This window comes from Embiotoca jacksoni, unplaced genomic scaffold (assembly GCF_022577435.1).
Source record: "Embiotoca jacksoni isolate LCO1_2020_lvr unplaced genomic scaffold, fEmbJac1.0.p SCAF_27, whole genome shotgun sequence".
Classification (NCBI taxonomy): domain Eukaryota; kingdom Metazoa; phylum Chordata; class Actinopteri; family Embiotocidae; genus Embiotoca; species Embiotoca jacksoni.
The window spans coordinates 5463570-5481634 of NW_027185378.1; the positions used below are offsets into that span (position 1 = coordinate 5463570).

Consider the following 18065-nt stretch of genomic DNA (forward strand, 5'->3'; position numbering starts at 1 on the left):
TGCATCTGAGTGATGCATGGATTTGGAAAAGAAACCTCTTGTCTGAATCATAATATTAGCTGTAGGCCGTCACGCTTTATTGAAATTGATTATCATATTTAGTCCTTTTGTAGTATGCATAACATGCAGGAGTTCTCTAATACAGTCAAAAGCTTGACCTCACTCTATGTATGTTACTTTGCAAGTAAGTTCACTTTGGAGGTCGTGTTTGGAACCGGAAAGACAAGCTTGAGTTTAACATTTTTGGGGGAAAACAACATTTCAATTTGTTTTTGTCCACATCTACTTCCCCCTGTTGCTTACCAGCAGCTGAGGAATGACTTTAATAGAGACGGAGGAGAGGGAAATGAGAGCCAGCCTCAAAGCAAACACTTCACGTCACTGAACACCTGCTTTGGCCTTTTGGTTCCGTGGGAGAAAACGCACTTTAGCACATAACTGCCCTGTTTGTTTGGTGCACTCACCACAGACAACAATAGGCGAGTGTCTCTCTGGGCTTGAGGAGGCGTGGGTGGGTTTATTTAAGAATTTGGAAATCTGTTTATCTTACCTGTCAGTTTTCCGGCTTCAGGTGGCTGACGGCCAAATGTGGAGTCATCATGTCAAAACTCTATAATTACTGTGTTTTTATAATCTACAAAGGTTGTGATCATTATATATTAAGATTTTAGGAACATCTCGGCAAATGTCAGGGGCATTTAAATGTTAATATCAAATGTGAGGCACAACAAATAAGTTTCCTGGACATTTGAATAAAACGAGAAGGGTGAACATTGGTCAGTGACCTGTGTGGGAAAGACTCGGATAAATGTTTTTTTTTTTTTTTTTCTCATCTCACATCTCCTTTCAGCCTCAACACTTAATACGAAGCCTTCCTATCAGACAGTTTTGTAGCATTGTGCGCAACGCGACAGAAAGACCTAAAGAAGCAGAGGTGCAAGAGGCAGTTGTACGGAAATAGTCAACACTCAGCAATAAGTTGACTGAGAAACAAAGTTCCAGTTTCTATGCTAAGCTAAGCTTATCGCCTTCAGACTGGATCTTCATATTTACAGTACAAACATTCGAGTGGTATCGTCATTTTTTTTTCAAAATAAGCTTAACGATTCCCCAAAAGTGTAGAAATCTATAAATCTGAGCCAGAAGGCGTGACGTTGTATATGTAATGAGGAATACTTTGACATTTTACTAAATTTGCCTAATTTGCTTTCCTTCCAGATCAGTGTCTGTATGTTCATCTCATATATGTCTGCCAAAATAGAAACCTTTACCAGCAGCCCAATAGAAACAGCTGGCTTCGCTCTGTCCAAAGGTATATAGTTGTTTTTTTGTTTTTTGTTTTTTTTGTTTTATCTGTGCAAAAAACTAATTGTATAAAGGAAAGGTTTTAGTTTTAAAGTTGTCGTGTGCCAAACTGTTCTTTCAGGTTTGCCATCCCTGGTGAACTGGCAACCTGATGGTGACATATTATACACACGAGATGAGTGATGGTTGAAGGTTGACTTTATCGAGTTTGAGCACCAGCTTAGCTATTTCACTCATTTTGCAGTCTTTGTGATTCAACTAAGCTAACTGGCTGCTGTCATATTTACCATGCAGACATGCAGAGTGTCTGTATTTTTATTTTTATAATAGACATGCACTGAGTGGGTGATGGCGGGTAGTCTATGACAGAGGGCATTTTGTGAGGAATGTATTTTTGTAATATGTTTTGTTCTGTTCTGCATCTTTGTCGATTTTATGATGTTTTCTGTCTCAGGTGTGTTTTCTTGTTTTCCACCCACTTGTTACCCCATAGCCAACACATAGCCTCTTAATAGTCAAATCAATTTGTGGGTTGCATTTAGTGTGCGTCTATTCTCTCCAAGAATCACACAGTGGGGACAAAGGTGGGAAAAAACTTTGTACGATGGATGCACCAAGTAAAATAGGTAATGTGTGTGTGTGTGTGTGTGTGTGTGTGTGTGTGTGTGTGTTTTTATGTGTTCAACCTTTGTTCTGTTTCCTATGAAACACATTTCAGCCTCACTGACTGCATCCTGTTATAGCTTTTGCGTATTTTAGTGTTTTCACACGGCGGTGCAAAAACAGCAGTGTTTATAACAACCCCCAGTGTTTTCCACCAGCTTCTCAGTTACTGGAAATCCTGGGATTGAGCGAACTTACTGTAACTGCACACCTGCCACAAACACGCTCACACACAAGCACCAAAAAAGAGCAACAACAGGGTGAAAAACAAGTTTATGACAACGCCACCCGCAAAACCTTTGGCCCCAGGCCAGTGCTGCCCGGGGCCAAACCACAGAGTCTTGACATATAGCATGAGGCTGTCTGTTGTCTCTCCCCCATGTTACTCACCGCCCAATCTGGCTGTGTGATTGGAGGAATTGGGGAACAGGCGTCTCTTTCGAGGGCAGCCACCTGTGGTACATCAGCCCTGAGGGTTGAGGCAGGACTTGACCAACCCTGATGAGTCAGGCATTAGTAGTGCGGCCTGTCAAGTTGAGACATCTATGGGATTTGCTGGTTGCATCGTTTGCAAATTTGGAGACACTTGCATTGGCATATCTGACTGAATGTCTAGGTTAAATAGTACTTTATAGAGTGATGAAGCAACTTTTGACTTCACAGTGACTTTTGTGTTTTAAGTGTGGAAAACAAGACGGGGGGGAACACTAGTTTCCAGTGCTCCAGACATTCCAGTCATGTTTGCAATTTGTTGACCTTTCTGTGAAAAACGTTCTCAGTAGACTCAACAGAGAGACGCTACTTGTGTGGTTTTACACACTTTCTGGTCATAAATTAAGATGAACTAGGAAAGTATATGGTCGTGAAGGGTTATTGTTATATTTTACACTCATATTGCCAAATAGAAAAAAAAATGTGATGAAAGATTTTATAACTTTTATGTACAGTGTGAAGTGTCGAGGTTGAAAAAAAAAATCCAAGCAAAACCTTCCTTCAAGTAGAGAAAAACATCATTGTTTTGTTCTCTCGAAAAATTGTGCTCACTGCTTTTGTTTTCTTCCCTCAGCCAGGCGCCAAGGCTACCGAAAGCAGGGGAAACCATCCATGGTCACAAGTTCTTCATCGGGTTTGGAGGAAAAGGGGCCAACCAGTGCATACAAGCTGCCAGACTCGGAGTCAAAACTGCCATGGTCTGCAAGGTATGACGTAACAATCGAGTTTACAGCCAAGCATTGTTGCTGTGCTTTATGTGTCTGGGTAACAAAGTGTGTTAGTTTGGATTTCAGCATTAATATGTGCATGACTGTTCAAAAATATATATTTTTGCTTGTCCAACCTTTGGCTTGTCCATGTCTCGCTCAATACAAATAATCAGTCATCAGCTACCACAGCCTACAAACTAGTTAAGAACTCTTCAGAACCTTATAGCTTCGTTCACACTTTAGTCGTCGCACTACATCAACTCTCCATGCCTCATTTTCTCCTGATCAATACCATACCGCATGCATACACCCACCCACGTTTGCGCGCCTTCAAACAAGCCTATTCCCATACCATACAACCTCGAGTCTCCAATCAGTAAGCTCAGTGTGGCCTTTCAACCTGAGCGCTAAAGCACCGACGCCCCACCTCTGTCAGAACAAAGAGGCCCGATCGATAACAACCCAGTGCGATAGGAGCTCTCCGGGCATGGGGAGAACCCAAAAATAGACACCCGGGCTTGTCAAAAACATCCAAGACGGAAGGCCGTTCTTCAAAGAGAATGGGGCCAAGCAGCCAATACCATTTCAACCCACTAACATAGGCAGCGAGAAGTGCCCGCATTTTGGCACGTTTTTTGGAAAGCGTGGGTTCGAAGTAGGCGCCTCGGGGCAAGGTGGGGACCCCTTCCACAACCCAAAGTAGCTACAGATGTGGACATCCCAGAGCGGATCAGGGGAAGAGGGGAAGGAGGGAAAGAAAACGAAAGCGAGGTGGGCATGAAGAGGCGTGAAGGCGGGGTTATTGTGTCTTCAAGGCTTGGCGCAGCTGGTCGTGTGTTTGCGCGTGTGCGTTTGCTGACTTTGTGTGTTCGTTTTTGCACATTTTCGGCGGCGGCACCATGCCAGTATGCTGGCAGGGCACACGAAAATCCAGCCCAACTGAGATTTGAGTATACCACTTTTCAAAAGTTGCCGCTAACCAAGTCTGACCCCGCTTGACACTCTCTTTGTTGTAATCGTTTTGCCTTCCTTCTTTTCTAGGTTGGTAAAGACTTCTTTGGAGACAATTACATCCAGAATTTCAAGGACAATGGTGTACACACAGGTAAAATAGTTGTTTTTTTTACATTACGTGCCAAATTGGTTGCCATTTCCTTGGTGCATTACAAAAAGTTCACATTCAGAGCAATGTTTTTTTTAGTCTTCATTTGTCTATTGTTGATAGTTACTGAAAGCTTTTGGATGTACTGACTAGTTTGCTCTATTGTTATTGCCAATGATTGTTAAGCCATTTGGTTTTGGCAAAAATAAAGTTGCTTTTATAAAAGTTAACCTCAGTACACGTATCAGATTATGGACGCCTGTGGCCTGTCAATTGTAGAGGTTATTATGCTGACAGTTTTCTTTCCAGAGGTGTGTTTGGTGATTGCAGGAGAGCCAAATTATGGACACTTTCAAACTGTTTGTACCTTTCATCTTGCTTCTCTGTGTCAGACTTTGTTGGGCAGACCTCTGAGGCAGCCACAGGAGCTGCCTCCATCACTGTCAACAATGAAGGTAAATGCTTTTGCCAATAATATATAGTGCTGACATCCTAAAAGCTCTTCAAGTTGTAGAAAGGGCCTCATGCATGCGCAGCCAAAACTGTGGGCTGTCATCATACTCTTTTTCTGATATTACACACACATACACACACTAATACACACAATGCTCCCAGGAATTAAGAAGCGTTATTGACTCACCACTGCTAAAGATACTTAAATCATTGGCTTTACTCACACACACACTCAGATACACAAGTGGCCCAAACCATGCAGAGAGTCTACAGCTTCCCGACTGATCCAATCTGGAACCCTTTGTCGACCATTTAATAATAGTTTAAAAAAAATGGGTCCTGATGCTAGACCAGTTGAGAACCTCGCGTCTAGATGGTGGTGCATTGCTTGTTACAGAAGAGTCATTGAAATATTTCCTCCCCTTGGCAGCCAGAATTTGTCAAACTAAAATGTACAGAAAGTTTCCACAATTCCCAACATCACATTTATGGTCTTGCAAGTTCCCATAGAGGCTGACAACCATCATAAAGTGACTGTCGTATGCTCACATGTCTTCATGGATGTCTACGGGCAGGTGAGAATGCCATCGTGATCGTGGCAGGTGCCAACATGCTGCTGGACAGAGAGGCGCTGCAAAAAGCTCTTCCAGCCATCAGTCATGCCAAAGTGGTGGTGTGCCAGCTAGAGGTCAGTCCACAGATGTCCTTGCAGGCGCTACGCATGGCTCGTGACAACAAAGGTCAGTCTGTGTCAATGTAACGTATCTGTGTCCTCATTAAGCGTGCAGGTCCTGCCATAGTCCAAAAGTAAATTATTTATGAGTAAAACAGAAAATGAAGTGTGAAAACATTATAATTCCATTCTTACATAACACAGAACAGGTGGTTGCATTTGTATTCCATTAACTGTGTTTACACCACATGTGCTTTCTTCTGTCTTTAAAGGCTCAACCGGTTCTTTGTTTATTACACAGGTATTTATTTTCAAACATCGTGCAACAGTTAAACTTTTAGGCGAAAAATCATTTGAGTTTTTTTTGTTTTTTTACAACAAAACTAAATCTTTGGTCATTGTGGATTCATGCTGTTACAATGGATGCTAACTGTAATGGGAGATGCAAATGTGTACAAAAAAGTATCAATATGTCCATAGAAACTTCTCACACTACTTCTGTAATATAATCCACTTCTCTGCGGGCCATCTGTGTGCTCAGCATGTTCCAAACCCTCATATATTCGCCAAAATATGAATATATAAACTGCTTCCGTCCTAATCCTCATTCACGATCATTTGGAGAATGATCCTCTGGTCAGGGGATCTGAGTAGAGCTTTGATACAAGTCGACTGTCATGTATTTACTGAAAGTAAGGAGACATTTAAGAAATGAATCAGGTAGTAACCATTAGCTGCTCTCACACCGTTCAAATATGGGCATCTAGTCTTGTTGCGGTGACTTCAAACAAACCACAGCCTTTGTTTTATGTGAAGAAAGACTACAAAACTGCCCTGTTTCAACTTCAGCAGTGTTTCATTGTCAAAAGATACATTTTAGGCACAGCATCCCACTTTAGATGCAGTTCAGGCAGTGTTAATATATTACAAAGAAAAAGTTCAGTTCATAAGTAATAAAGCAGCCCCTTTCTCAGTTAAGGACCCTTTGGCCTTCCAATCCTTAATTGTTCAGCTTCTGACCATAGACTGCCTATAATTATAATGATGGACAATGTGTCACCATATCTTACCACTGTACAGAACTGCGTGTGCTCTTATCTTAAAATCAAGGGCTAGCAACTTGGTAGCATGTCTCGTGCACAGTCAGGACTGTGCAGACTGTGGTTGCAAGGGATGTCACAAGCACAAGATGGCAACGCCCATCACTGAGATACTTTTGTCGTGTCCGGATCACCCAAACACGCCACTTGTTCATGCACAGCATGTCTTCACTTCCTCGGGATCTGTCATTTCGTCCATCTTTATATAAATTCTTTAAATACAACAGGATGCCCACTCACACCTGATGACCATCCCACTGACATCCCACCCTGACTTCAATGTCTCATTTAAATGAACTACTCATCCTAAATGTGTACCATTTTTGATCTAGTCTTTATCTACATAGGACTTGTGTCAAAATCCAATCTGTTATTTTTAACCTTTATTATGCCAGGAAGTCCCATTGAGATCAAAATCTCTTTTACAAGGGAGACCTGGCCAAGACAGCAGCCGTGCAAATTCACAAATATTGAAATGCGGCATGCACAACGTAATATTCAAAATCCACAATAAAACAGCAAAACAGAGATGCCAACACAGCAACCTCTCAGGAAAAAAATGAACACATGACTCAGTCACCACATAATCTGTTTGTTTTTTTTTTTTTTTTTAAATCTGGGTTTGTCCAACCTGCATGTACCTTCAGATTATTTAGGCTGTCTGCCTTTTAGTCATCTATTGATCAATCAAAGTCACACAGTGCCATTTTGTAGAGGCAGTGAAACTCCTTCTTGATTAGTCATGTGACTAAGCTGTTTGTATTCCACTCTTTAGAAAGAGGCTTCCCACTGACTTGTATCACTTTATCAAGTTGAGTGTGAGAAGTGGACAGAAGTGATGTTTTTCACGAGTGTTTGTTGTGTCTCTGCTGCCCACATTCTACATCGACCTCCATGTCCGTACACGCACATTTCTACAAAGGGATTCGCGTAGTCCGACACCAACAAAGCCCCATTTCAGACCACCGCCGTCCCTCCGCCCCTCCTTCCTCCAGCTTTTCTTTCATAACCAGGTTACTGAGCTAATCATCTTTATAACAGCGTCCTATTATTAGCAGCCTTCCACGTCATTCAAGACGTCTGGGGAGCCTCTTGCCCCTGTCATCAGGGCCTGTCGTCCATAATCGCTCGCTACAGGCTGCCAGAACGAAAAGAGTCGCAGCCATAACCGTGTTGCAGATGGGATACCCAGATGGCCTCGCCGAGCGCCACCCTCTTTCCCTGAGCCCCCCCCAACCCCCCCCCACCCCCGTCGCCGCGTCGACCGTACCACGAGATTAGGCGCGGCATGTGGCACCAGAAGAGAAGCAAGGCGAGCGAAGGCGCTTGGCAAAGATGCCACCTCGACGTTGCCGCACCAGAGCTTTTGCGTAAATGGAGTTCTCTAGAGACTGAGTGTTAATGGGTTTGGCGGCTGGGATTTAATGACGCGGGGGTGAAGTGCCGCTCAAATTACGCAAATGTCACCATCGAGCCACACACACATGCCGATGCCAGTTCTTAGAAACACTTCTCGAGATAATCTATCGAGGAAAGTTTATTCTTCATGTATGTAGTTCCATGAGGGGAAAACATACGTACATGCGTAATTTATTGCGCGCTCCCATTTAATATTGAAAGGTTAATGGAACTGAATTAGTTCTAAGAAGGGAGGAAACGGTTGGGTGTTGTGTAGTTTCACTCTTTGTTACTTCTTCCGTTTTCAGCTCATCTTCCTCCCCCCTCTTCCTTGTCTGAGGAAGAAGCTGCTATTATATTTCTCACCAGATGCAATTAGAGCCTCTTAAAGCCTTTTCACATACTCACTGATGACTCATTTCTTTTGTGTGTGTGTGTGTGTGTGTGTGTGTGTGTGTGTGTGTGTGTGTGTGTGTGTGTGTGTGTGTGTGTGTGTGTGTGTGCATGCATGTAAGAGTGTGTGCGCGATCTCTGTCTGACTCTGTTTTCTGCTGCCCTTGTTTTCCATCCACCTTTCCTCCTAAATCCACCCCAGCAGCTAACTGCTGGTAATGTTTTATTTTTTTTGGTTGTACTTTCTAAAACATTTCTTGGCTGCTTTTCCAGCACATATGCAACCAGACTTTGAACCTGCGAGCATAAAAAGACCCGAGTCATGACACAAACGCACACACGCTCTGCTGCCAGACGTGACTCAGTATGCACAACATCCCAGTATTACCACATCTGTCCCAGCAGCTGTGAGTGTGTGTCTGTGTGTTTGTGTGTGTGCGCCGGGGTGTGTTTGTGTGGTTTCACCGACACCTGGAGAGCAAAACAAAGCAACCTGAGACAGACACACCGTTTTATGTGACGTCCCCAGTAGCGGCTCGGTACATCAGCGAGACGGATTCCATCATGCATCGCTGTATTAGGGATTTCACTCAAGCTGCTCTTGTGTGCATATTGATGAGCCTCCATCCTCAGTGGCTGCTTATTACATATATACTTAATGAGCGGTGGTCCTATGTAATTGACTTCGGCGCCGAGGTGACACGCATGACACAAACACTGTCGTCACGCCACAGATAACAGCTCATTGGAAGGCAATATTGTGCTTTCTAGCTGCTGTGTCCATTTCTACCAATAATATTATGATTAATGTCAACAGCATGATTAATCATTTTGCATGATTCAGTGATGCTTTCTCTATTTATCCTGTGTACATGACACACAGTACGTGGTTAGTGCCTCACTTGATTTTGGGATCGGTGTCTGTCAGTTAATGCCACAGAAATGCTCAATAGGTTTTGACAATCACTCCATTTAGCATAATCAAGCTTCCATCATCAGAATGGGCTTTGTGTATGTCTTGCGTTGCTGAGCTTCATTGCAGTCACGTGACGGATGCATGTGAGCTTCTGGGAAACACTGAAAAAAAATGTGACACAGGAGAGGAGGACAAACTGCTGATTTGTCTTCTGAGTGGATGAGAGGGCATGAGTTGTAAAGGAGTGGGAGGGATATGAATTTACTGTCTTATAGTGTAAATAAACTGGTTTTATGTGGATACATGATAATGATGACGATAGAAGAACAATTATTTCGGAAATTGAGGATCCAAACTGAAACTGAATGAGACTGAAACTTGTTAAAACACAAGTGTCGTGAAACTCATCTTTCACTCCACTTGTTGTGCTGCTAGAAAACAGCAGCTCTTTTTTTTTTTTTTTTTTTTTTTTTTTTTTTTTTTTTTTATTCTGAGCATTTCTAGGACTTGATACCAAAGTTTAAACTTGTGCGTTGCCTTGTAAACAATACGTCATAACCAAAGAAAAAGCAAGGGACACTGCTTTGCAATGATTAAAAAGCCTTAACTCAATTGGCTTCTCTTTTTCCGCTTTTGGTCTCATGATATGTCCTCGGACCTAATTCACAGGGTGTCTTGACCTACATTTGTGAAGCAGCACTCCTTAGCCAATCTACTAGAATTGGCTTTCTCTGTATTTCTCTAGAATTTATCAAGCAACCCTCAATCCTCCATTTCCTGCATTTGGAACTGAAGGGCACAGACAGCATTTAGGGATGATGGAACTATCAAGAAACAGCCTAACATGTATTCAAGGATACCTGCATGCAAGATGAATTGAACACTCGGTCCCTCCTTGGTCAGGATAATAGAATAGGAAGTACAATTTAATAGTGCAGGCAACGTAATACAATAAGTGCTTAGCAACAGCAATTTTTAGAACCATGCTATTAAACACATAATATCAAAAAATAAATTGACATGGCGTCAACTGATGCTGTGACTGTGCAGCTCATATTAGTATGAGTGACAGTTGTATGGCTGGGAAACAATTACACTGACATAGAAAATGTGACCAATACACAAACGCGTCTCACTTTATTCGTAAAGTTCCAACATTCTTTACATGCCAATATATAAGAACAAAGAAGCTTTTAATAGCAGCGTTTTTTTTGCGAGAGAGGCCTGGCGAGAGATAAGGATCCTTCCTTTTTTTTACGCAAAACGGAGGCAGCACGTTTCAGAGATCTCTCACTTGTCCTGGAAACCAAAAGTGATGGAAACGGAGGTGCAATTCAGTCGAGAAGCAGGGAGAAGACTCGTAAGGAGCTGAGTGTCATTTTTCTGTGACATGGGCATACATAGAGTACAGTATGAGTGTTGAAAAAGAGATGGAGACATTATTTCCACTTTTACTCGCGAGCAGCCCAGCGAACCACCTCAAAGCGCCAGGTGGCCAAAGCCCTGCGCAAACCCACGCAGCTGCTCTCTTATGTGCCCACGCAAACACACACTCGGCACACACTTTTGCACAACAGACTTTGATGTCACCAACGCTGAACATATATTTCCCTCAGACACACAGAACGCACACACACACACACACACACACACACACACTTGCATGAGGCTTTATTTTGTACATAGAGATATCAGAATTAATCGCTTCGTCAAGCTGGGCTTATCCTCACACATACACAGAAATCATGGTATTAGATGCATTAATGCTTTCTGCTCATGAATATGCATGAGACAGTGATGTGCAACACGTACAGAGGATTACTTCTGACAAACACTCTCGCGCTCTCTGGCTCTCTTGTGCTCCTTAACACATAGAAAGGGTCACAACTCATCTCACCCACTCACTGACACACATATATGCAGTTATATGTACACCGCATGTTGAAGCTTTTCCAAACAGACAGTGCTGGTATTGCTGCGGATGATATGAGGCTTTTCCACCAGGGTTTCTTTTCCCAGGGAATGCTAATTAAATTGTTTAAAAGGTGTCTTTTTATAGAAGCTTATCCACTTGAGCTTTGCTTGTAAGAGCAATCCCCAGCGGTAGCTCGCTCGTTAGCCTTTGTTGCCATTGAAGGTTTAATTAAAGTATTGCCAGGTCATGGTTGTAAAGGCCGGAAATGCAAAAACAAAACATCACACAACTGTAAAATGTGTCACTTAGGGTCAAATCTTTTAGCCATGGGTGTATTATTGAGAACAATTATATATTTTTTAAGCCATTAGGAATTGCATGTCATCTTCAGCGACCTGTAAAGTGAGGTGTTTGACACTGTGGTAAATAGAATGGATCACTGCTTGGTTTCTTGTTACAGTGAAGACAATATTCAACCCAGCGCCGGCCATCCCTGACTTGGATCCAGGTTTCTACACAGTCTCTGATGTGTTTTGCTGTAATGAGTCTGAGGTGATGAATCACACACACACACACACACACACACACACACACACACACACACACACACACACACACACACACACACACACACACACACACACACAGTTCGCAGTATTTATTACAGCAGCATTTCCTCACACAATTTCTCTGCCTTTCTCACAAGCAGACTTACAAGGCCAAAGGAAATTGAAACTGTTCTTGCGACACACAAATAATAATGGTAGCTTATTTACCGTCAAAATTCACTGGGTGCTAATTTCACACTGAAGTAAAGAAAAGCAGACTTGTCATTTTCACTGTAAATTTTGATCTCTGTTGGTAGCAGCTGACTTCTTACTGTTTCCAGCTGATTCAATTAAAAACAAGAACCCTGTAAAACCAATTTGAATACACTTGACGGGTACATAAATGACACTGAACTAAAAGGCTCAAGTTTCATGTATTTGGCAAAAGGTTTGCAGATGATCATTTTTGGGTAGAAACTGTAAAAAAAAAAATAACCTGATGCTGGAAATGAGGGAGAGGTTGTTTTTTTTGGTGAAATTTGTGTAACCAACGGGAGGAAGGTCACTGTCCAAGACAAAAAAAAAAAAAAAAAAAAAAAAAAAAAAGCAGCATTAGATCAAGAGCACAACTCCATGCTACTCTTTTCTCTCTCTGCTCTCCTCTCACCCCAACCAGTTAAGGCAGATGGCTGCCCGCTTCTGAGCCTGGTTCTGTCGGAGCACTTGGGTACCTTATTCATTTAAAGTACATCGAGCAACACTTCTGAAAGTGTGCACTGAAATAGGTGAGAGCTTTTTATGTATTGCTGCACCCTGTGGAACCTTTTGTAACTTAATTTAAAATCATAAAACCCGTCTCTTCTTTAACCTCACAGACGAATAATCAGCTAACTGGTGGTTGTTTAAGTTAACAGATGGCCAATGAACAGCACTTAAAGGAAAAAATGAGAGGTTTATGATGCTGTGAGCTCCCACACATCCACAAACCTTCTCGCAGTGATTCAACTCTCCTGGGTCGTGACCCTCGCCGGCACATCAATAACCGTACATGTTAACTCTCTGGTATGAACAGGAGAAGAACGTCTCCACCCTTTTACGGTAATGTCATGACATCTTGTGTCTTGACTGTCAGGTGATGACAGATGAGCGATGGGGAGGCATGGATAGATGGGAATGGCAGTAAAAACAACAGGTCAGATGTGCTCTTTGGCTGAGTCAGTCACCCCCTCGGGGATAAAGTGGATGTGAGTTTGCCTGTGAGCATTTATTTGATGTGGGGATGCGAGGCGGAGAGGCGCTGCAGCCAGGTGTGGGAACATGAAAGGGAGAGTTGAGGAAAGCACGACAGGTCCTCCCTCTTTTTTCAAGGGTGTCAGGTCATGGTGGTACTGCCATGTTATACATTATGCAGTATGCAGGGGTGGAAAGAGCATTAAAATACCCCACCCAGGGACAGATAGCGGAATTCTGATGAAATTCCAATGAAGTAGAAGTAAAGTTTAAAGAATAAATTCAAAATCTCTGACACATAAATATAATGTAAATATTTAAGATGACTATTTTACATTTAATGCAATGGCAATTTTTTTTTTTTTTTTAAATTACATTTTGAACTTTAAACTTCAAAATAAAAAGCTCTAAAATTGTTGCTACTTTACTCAAAGTAAAAATATAAGGTTTTTTTTCTCATTTCTACTTTATTCAACTTAAAATGTCTTCATTTTCATTTACAAATTGTAAACGAGAGTCCTTCTAACTTGAGCCATTTGAATGTGAAATAGGAACTTGAATGAATGAACAGCAAACTTAAATTATGTTGTAATTCAAATTAAGCATATAAGGGATTGTTTAAGAGCTAAAACTACCCAAAGAATCTACCTTTTGTAAGTTGAAGAAAACAGGCATCATGGAAACGTATTGTTTGTCTTTAATACATGTTAAGTCCTGGTTGTTGTTGTTTTTTTTTCACAGTGGTGAAAATAATTGTTATAATGATGACGGTTAGTATTGAGTTCTTTATTGTAATAATTCATGTTGCTGCATTATTTATGTGTAACTGATGCAAGTGCTTATAGTACTGAATTTAAAAATGTTTTGTTCAGAATTGACTTCCTAGGTTTCAAATCTTTTATAATAATAATAATAATAATAATAATAACATATTTTTCCAAAAGCCATTTAATAAGAAAAAGCTTCTAAGCTGTATACATTGTATATGACAAAATGTTTGATTTACAGGAATCCTGTCAGAAACATTGTTATAAAATAAAAAATAAAAATGTTTCCTTAAATTCCAGATCTAAACAGCGTATAAAGAAAAAGTGAAAAGAAAGATCAAAATTTACAAAATTACTATTAAAACATTTCTACAGCTTTCATGCATAAACATGTACTTTCCGGCAAATACGCCCACCGTGTCAACAGAATTTTACTGCACATGCTTTACAAAATAGGTGCCCACTTGTGTTTGTGCATGCATGTGTGTGTGTGTGTGTGTGTGTATGGTAAGCACACACACACACATACGCACACACATAGACGTAATTCAACTCTCTCATATTCTTGCCCACAGAGGGAGGTAGATTGATTCCCTGCCCTGGTGTGAAGCTGATGACTAACAAAACGGCTCTTTTTCTCTTTTGGCATCCGACAGCACCGGGGTGGCTGCGGGCTCTAAAAGCACCGATACACTCTGCGGTTTATTTTTGAACTGTCCAAGGTCATTGTTCACTCTGTCAGATCACAAAAGCGGGTGGGGTGGGGATTGAGTCCTCCGTCCCCTATTCAACACTTGTGTCAGCAGCGTCTTGACCCTCCCATGCGGGGTTAGAGCTGGCACACATTCTGTACAGGTGTGTGTGTGTGTGTGTGTGTGTGTGTGTGTGTGTGTGTGTGTGTGTGTCTGTGTGTCTGTGTGTGTGTGTGTGGTCTCACTGTACCATTCCAAGGCATAGGGGTGGGAGGGGTGAAAGGGGAGCCTGGGGGCGCTTAAGGATGACAGGGTGCAGGCACTCTTTGATCCGCGGCCCACATACTACGCTGAAGTGCTTTATAGTGAGGGGAATTATCTTTGATGTCCACCTGAGGACCTCCTGCGCCAAAATGGATCCACTTCTCTATCATCCACAGATCTGACGGGGATCTCACACACACTTTAGTAGGAGCGTGATAAGAAAACAAAAAGTTTTTTGTTTTTTTTTAATGTAAATGCAGTAGAAGTTTGAGGGGAAAAGTAGAAAACATGTTTTATCTGTGGCCCATCAGGAGCACGTAGAATCATGTTTTGATTCATGTCGCATTCTATTCGATTTTTAACACCAATTTTACATGTGTTTTTGTTAACAAAATTAAGTTCTTTGAAATTATATCATAACTAGATACTAATTTTTTTTTTTCTTTTTGGTGTACTTAAAAAAACGTGTGCAAAATAACATGAATAATGATTCATTTTTATTATGGTATTAAATCAGTGCAGTACATTCAGAAAACATTTACTGCACTTAAAAGACTTGGGCAAGTGAATAACAGGAGGAAAAATTACTTCAAATATGAACAGCCCAAACTGGTTGATGTAAGGTATATTTTATTCATATAAAAAGAAAAAAAACCTAAAAGCAACAGAGAAAAGATCCTTCTTCAAGGACGGAGAGACAGACGTATGAACAAGACCAAACAAAGCATTGAAAAAACACAACATTTTGTACATTACCAGAATAATGTTGGGGCGTTACTTTTATTATGATGTGTGTGTTTGCGTGTGTGTGTGTGTTTGAGAGAGAATGCGCTTATAGAGCTACATCTGTCAGTCTGTCTGCACTTGTAACAAAGGGTTGAGACGGGAGCGATGTCGAGAGAAACTAAATGCGCGGGGTAGATGGTAAGTAATAAATATCTTCGATTTCCGTTTGGAAAACTTTTAATACAATGCTGTTTTCCGCCTCAACATTTCTTAAAACTGAAATTCGATGGTACATCACTGACTGAGATATATCAATATATTACCATTTTACAATTTTCCACAGTGTTGCTTTCTAAAAGAAAAAAATGGTCTATGTCAAACTTCCCACGGCAGCTTTGTAGCAGTGAGAAAAAAATGTGCAGTTTATGCAGAAGTCAATATTTGATACAATGGAGACAAAAATTGCTTTTTAAATGTTAATGTACTCACTGTGTGTTCAATAAACTGTCGATAATGAAGTCCACAGTTTAGCTTTGCACACACTTAATCTTTGTATGTATGTATATATAATGTTTTATCTTTCCTGTATGTGATTTAATTAGCCTTTATAAAAAAAATCATTTCAGTCACTCAGTATATGAACAATAATAAACCTGTCATAGAAAATAGAGTACTAGTAGGGAACAGCTCCCAGTATCATTAATAGTTCGACTTCAGAATTAACTAAGGCTTTTACACAGCAGGCGGTGCAGATGGCTCAAAACTCCAGAGAATATTGCTGTGGCTCATCTTTATGAAGGGCGCCGCGCTGCTGTGGTTCCGACTTTCCCTTGAAGTTCGTCAAACATCAGCTGGAGAGTCCTGCTTTGTCACCGTTTAGTCACTTTGGAGCCAGATGAAGCAGCGTAGTCAGAGGATCTACTCTTTGAAAATGTTTGGCCTGCAGACTGCTTAACAGGCCGAATGTGTTTCATGAATCTGTCTGACCACGGTCAGTGTGTAATTATAAGCTGACTCACGCCACAACGGTTAACACAGAACAGTAAGCTGTAGCAAGAAAGCAAAAGACTACTAATCAGGGATCCTTGGACATAAATGGTTGTGATTTACTTAACCGTGTCCATTAAAAGGGACAAAACAAAATCATGTTTTTATTATTAAACAAAAAGAAGGCAGACAATTTGGCTATTGCTTCAATAACTTGCATGCTACACACACTTTGTGGTACTGGGGTTTTGCTTTGGGGAATTTCCATAATGCAGTTCCCAATTTACCCTCCCAGTTTCCCACATCTGCACTGGTTTTGCTCTATCTTTAATTTTAATTCCTAACCTCTGATTAACTTGATTGAACTGATTTAGAGGAAAAAAATGTTAAGGACACTGTGTCATAAATATTATTACTTTGTGTCCCTCCTATAGGCAGAGCTGCTGACGGGTTCCTCAGTAGCTAATGTGGAGGAAGCACATCGAGCCTGTCAGGAGCTGCTGAAGCGAGGCTGCGGGTCAGTCATCATCACTTTGGGACCGCAAGGCAATGTGGTGCTTAAGGCACAGGAGTCCACCTCAAAACACGTTCCAGCTACTGCGGTCGCAGCAGTGGACACTACAGTAAGAAAGACACTTGTGTATTTTTTTATAATTTTCCATGAATTTATTCATCATTTAAACCCAAAAATAATATCATTTTTTAAAATAAATGTTAGAAAAGAAAGGAAAAGGTAAACATTCCCCTCACAGCCTGTTATAACCCGCCCCCCCCCTTTTTTTTTTTCTATCAAACTGTCCACATTCAAAATAAATTTAACTGTTGATGGAGAACAAAAATGAAAATCACCAAATTGTGAAAAATGAATCCATCAGCATTTTGTAATAATTGTTTTTTATAAATCCAACCCATTAACCTACATATTATTTTAGAACTAATTATATGTGTTCATTGTAAATAATACAGTGTGCCTGGACATACACATGTTTGAGCAGCAGAAGGGACATTCTTTACTATTTATCATTTTATACTATTTCATTTTGAGTGATAATTGGTTTTACTTTGTTTTTTTTTTAAGAGGAATCGTTGTTCGTACATTGAACCGTTTTTACATTTTCCCAACAGCACTTTCCACATTAGTAAAAACAAATAATATTTTAAATGGAAAATTATGTAATGCAGCCCACTTCTTACTGCAGTATAGAGCACGGAAGGGAAAACATTATTCACAGATTCACACTTCTTTTTTTTTCTTTTTCTGCCCATTCATCAAGCGAGTGAAGCATTTTGACTCCGAGCTCCAGATCTGTTGAGTTTAAGATCGCTGGGGATGTGGTGACCACCGTCTGTTTCCTATCACTGATTTAATTTGAAAACAGAGGCCGAGCGTCACCTGAGTCATTTCACACCGGGCCTCTGTGGCTTCCTTTCGTCACTCGAGCTTCAGTTCGCTGTGTACGCTTCCTGCTGCCGAGGGTTTTGCGGCCCCGAGTTCTACCAACCAAATACGTCATTGCACCGGGGTGTTAATCACCTCCCTGCTTTAATCAGACCTGCTTTGGGGTTTAATTGTTTGTGTAATGGGTTCTTTTACACAATGCTTCCCTCGGGGACTTTTATGGTGTTATACTTTCCGCAGAATACTAAGAACTGGAGTGACCTTAGCTTTACATGAAACCATTACGAAAGTGAGGGAAACACACGGGGCGGTGAAGAGCGAGTCCTCTTGAG

General features: G+C 41.1%; 1 protein-coding gene across 1 annotated transcript in view; it reads left to right on the forward strand.

The window, feature by feature from the left end:
- rbks (ribokinase) overlaps positions 1 to 18065 on the forward strand; it is a 32197-nt gene that overhangs the window by 7123 nt on the left and 7009 nt on the right. Inside the window, exons 3-8 of the mRNA XM_069160939.1 lie at positions 3035 to 3167; positions 4212 to 4275; positions 4665 to 4727; positions 5301 to 5465; positions 11581 to 11672; positions 16769 to 16957. Coding sequence (XP_069017040.1) covers positions 3035 to 3167; positions 4212 to 4275; positions 4665 to 4727; positions 5301 to 5465; positions 11581 to 11672; positions 16769 to 16957 — 706 coding nt within the window. The remainder of the gene's footprint in view (positions 1 to 3034; positions 3168 to 4211; positions 4276 to 4664; positions 4728 to 5300; positions 5466 to 11580; positions 11673 to 16768; positions 16958 to 18065) is intronic.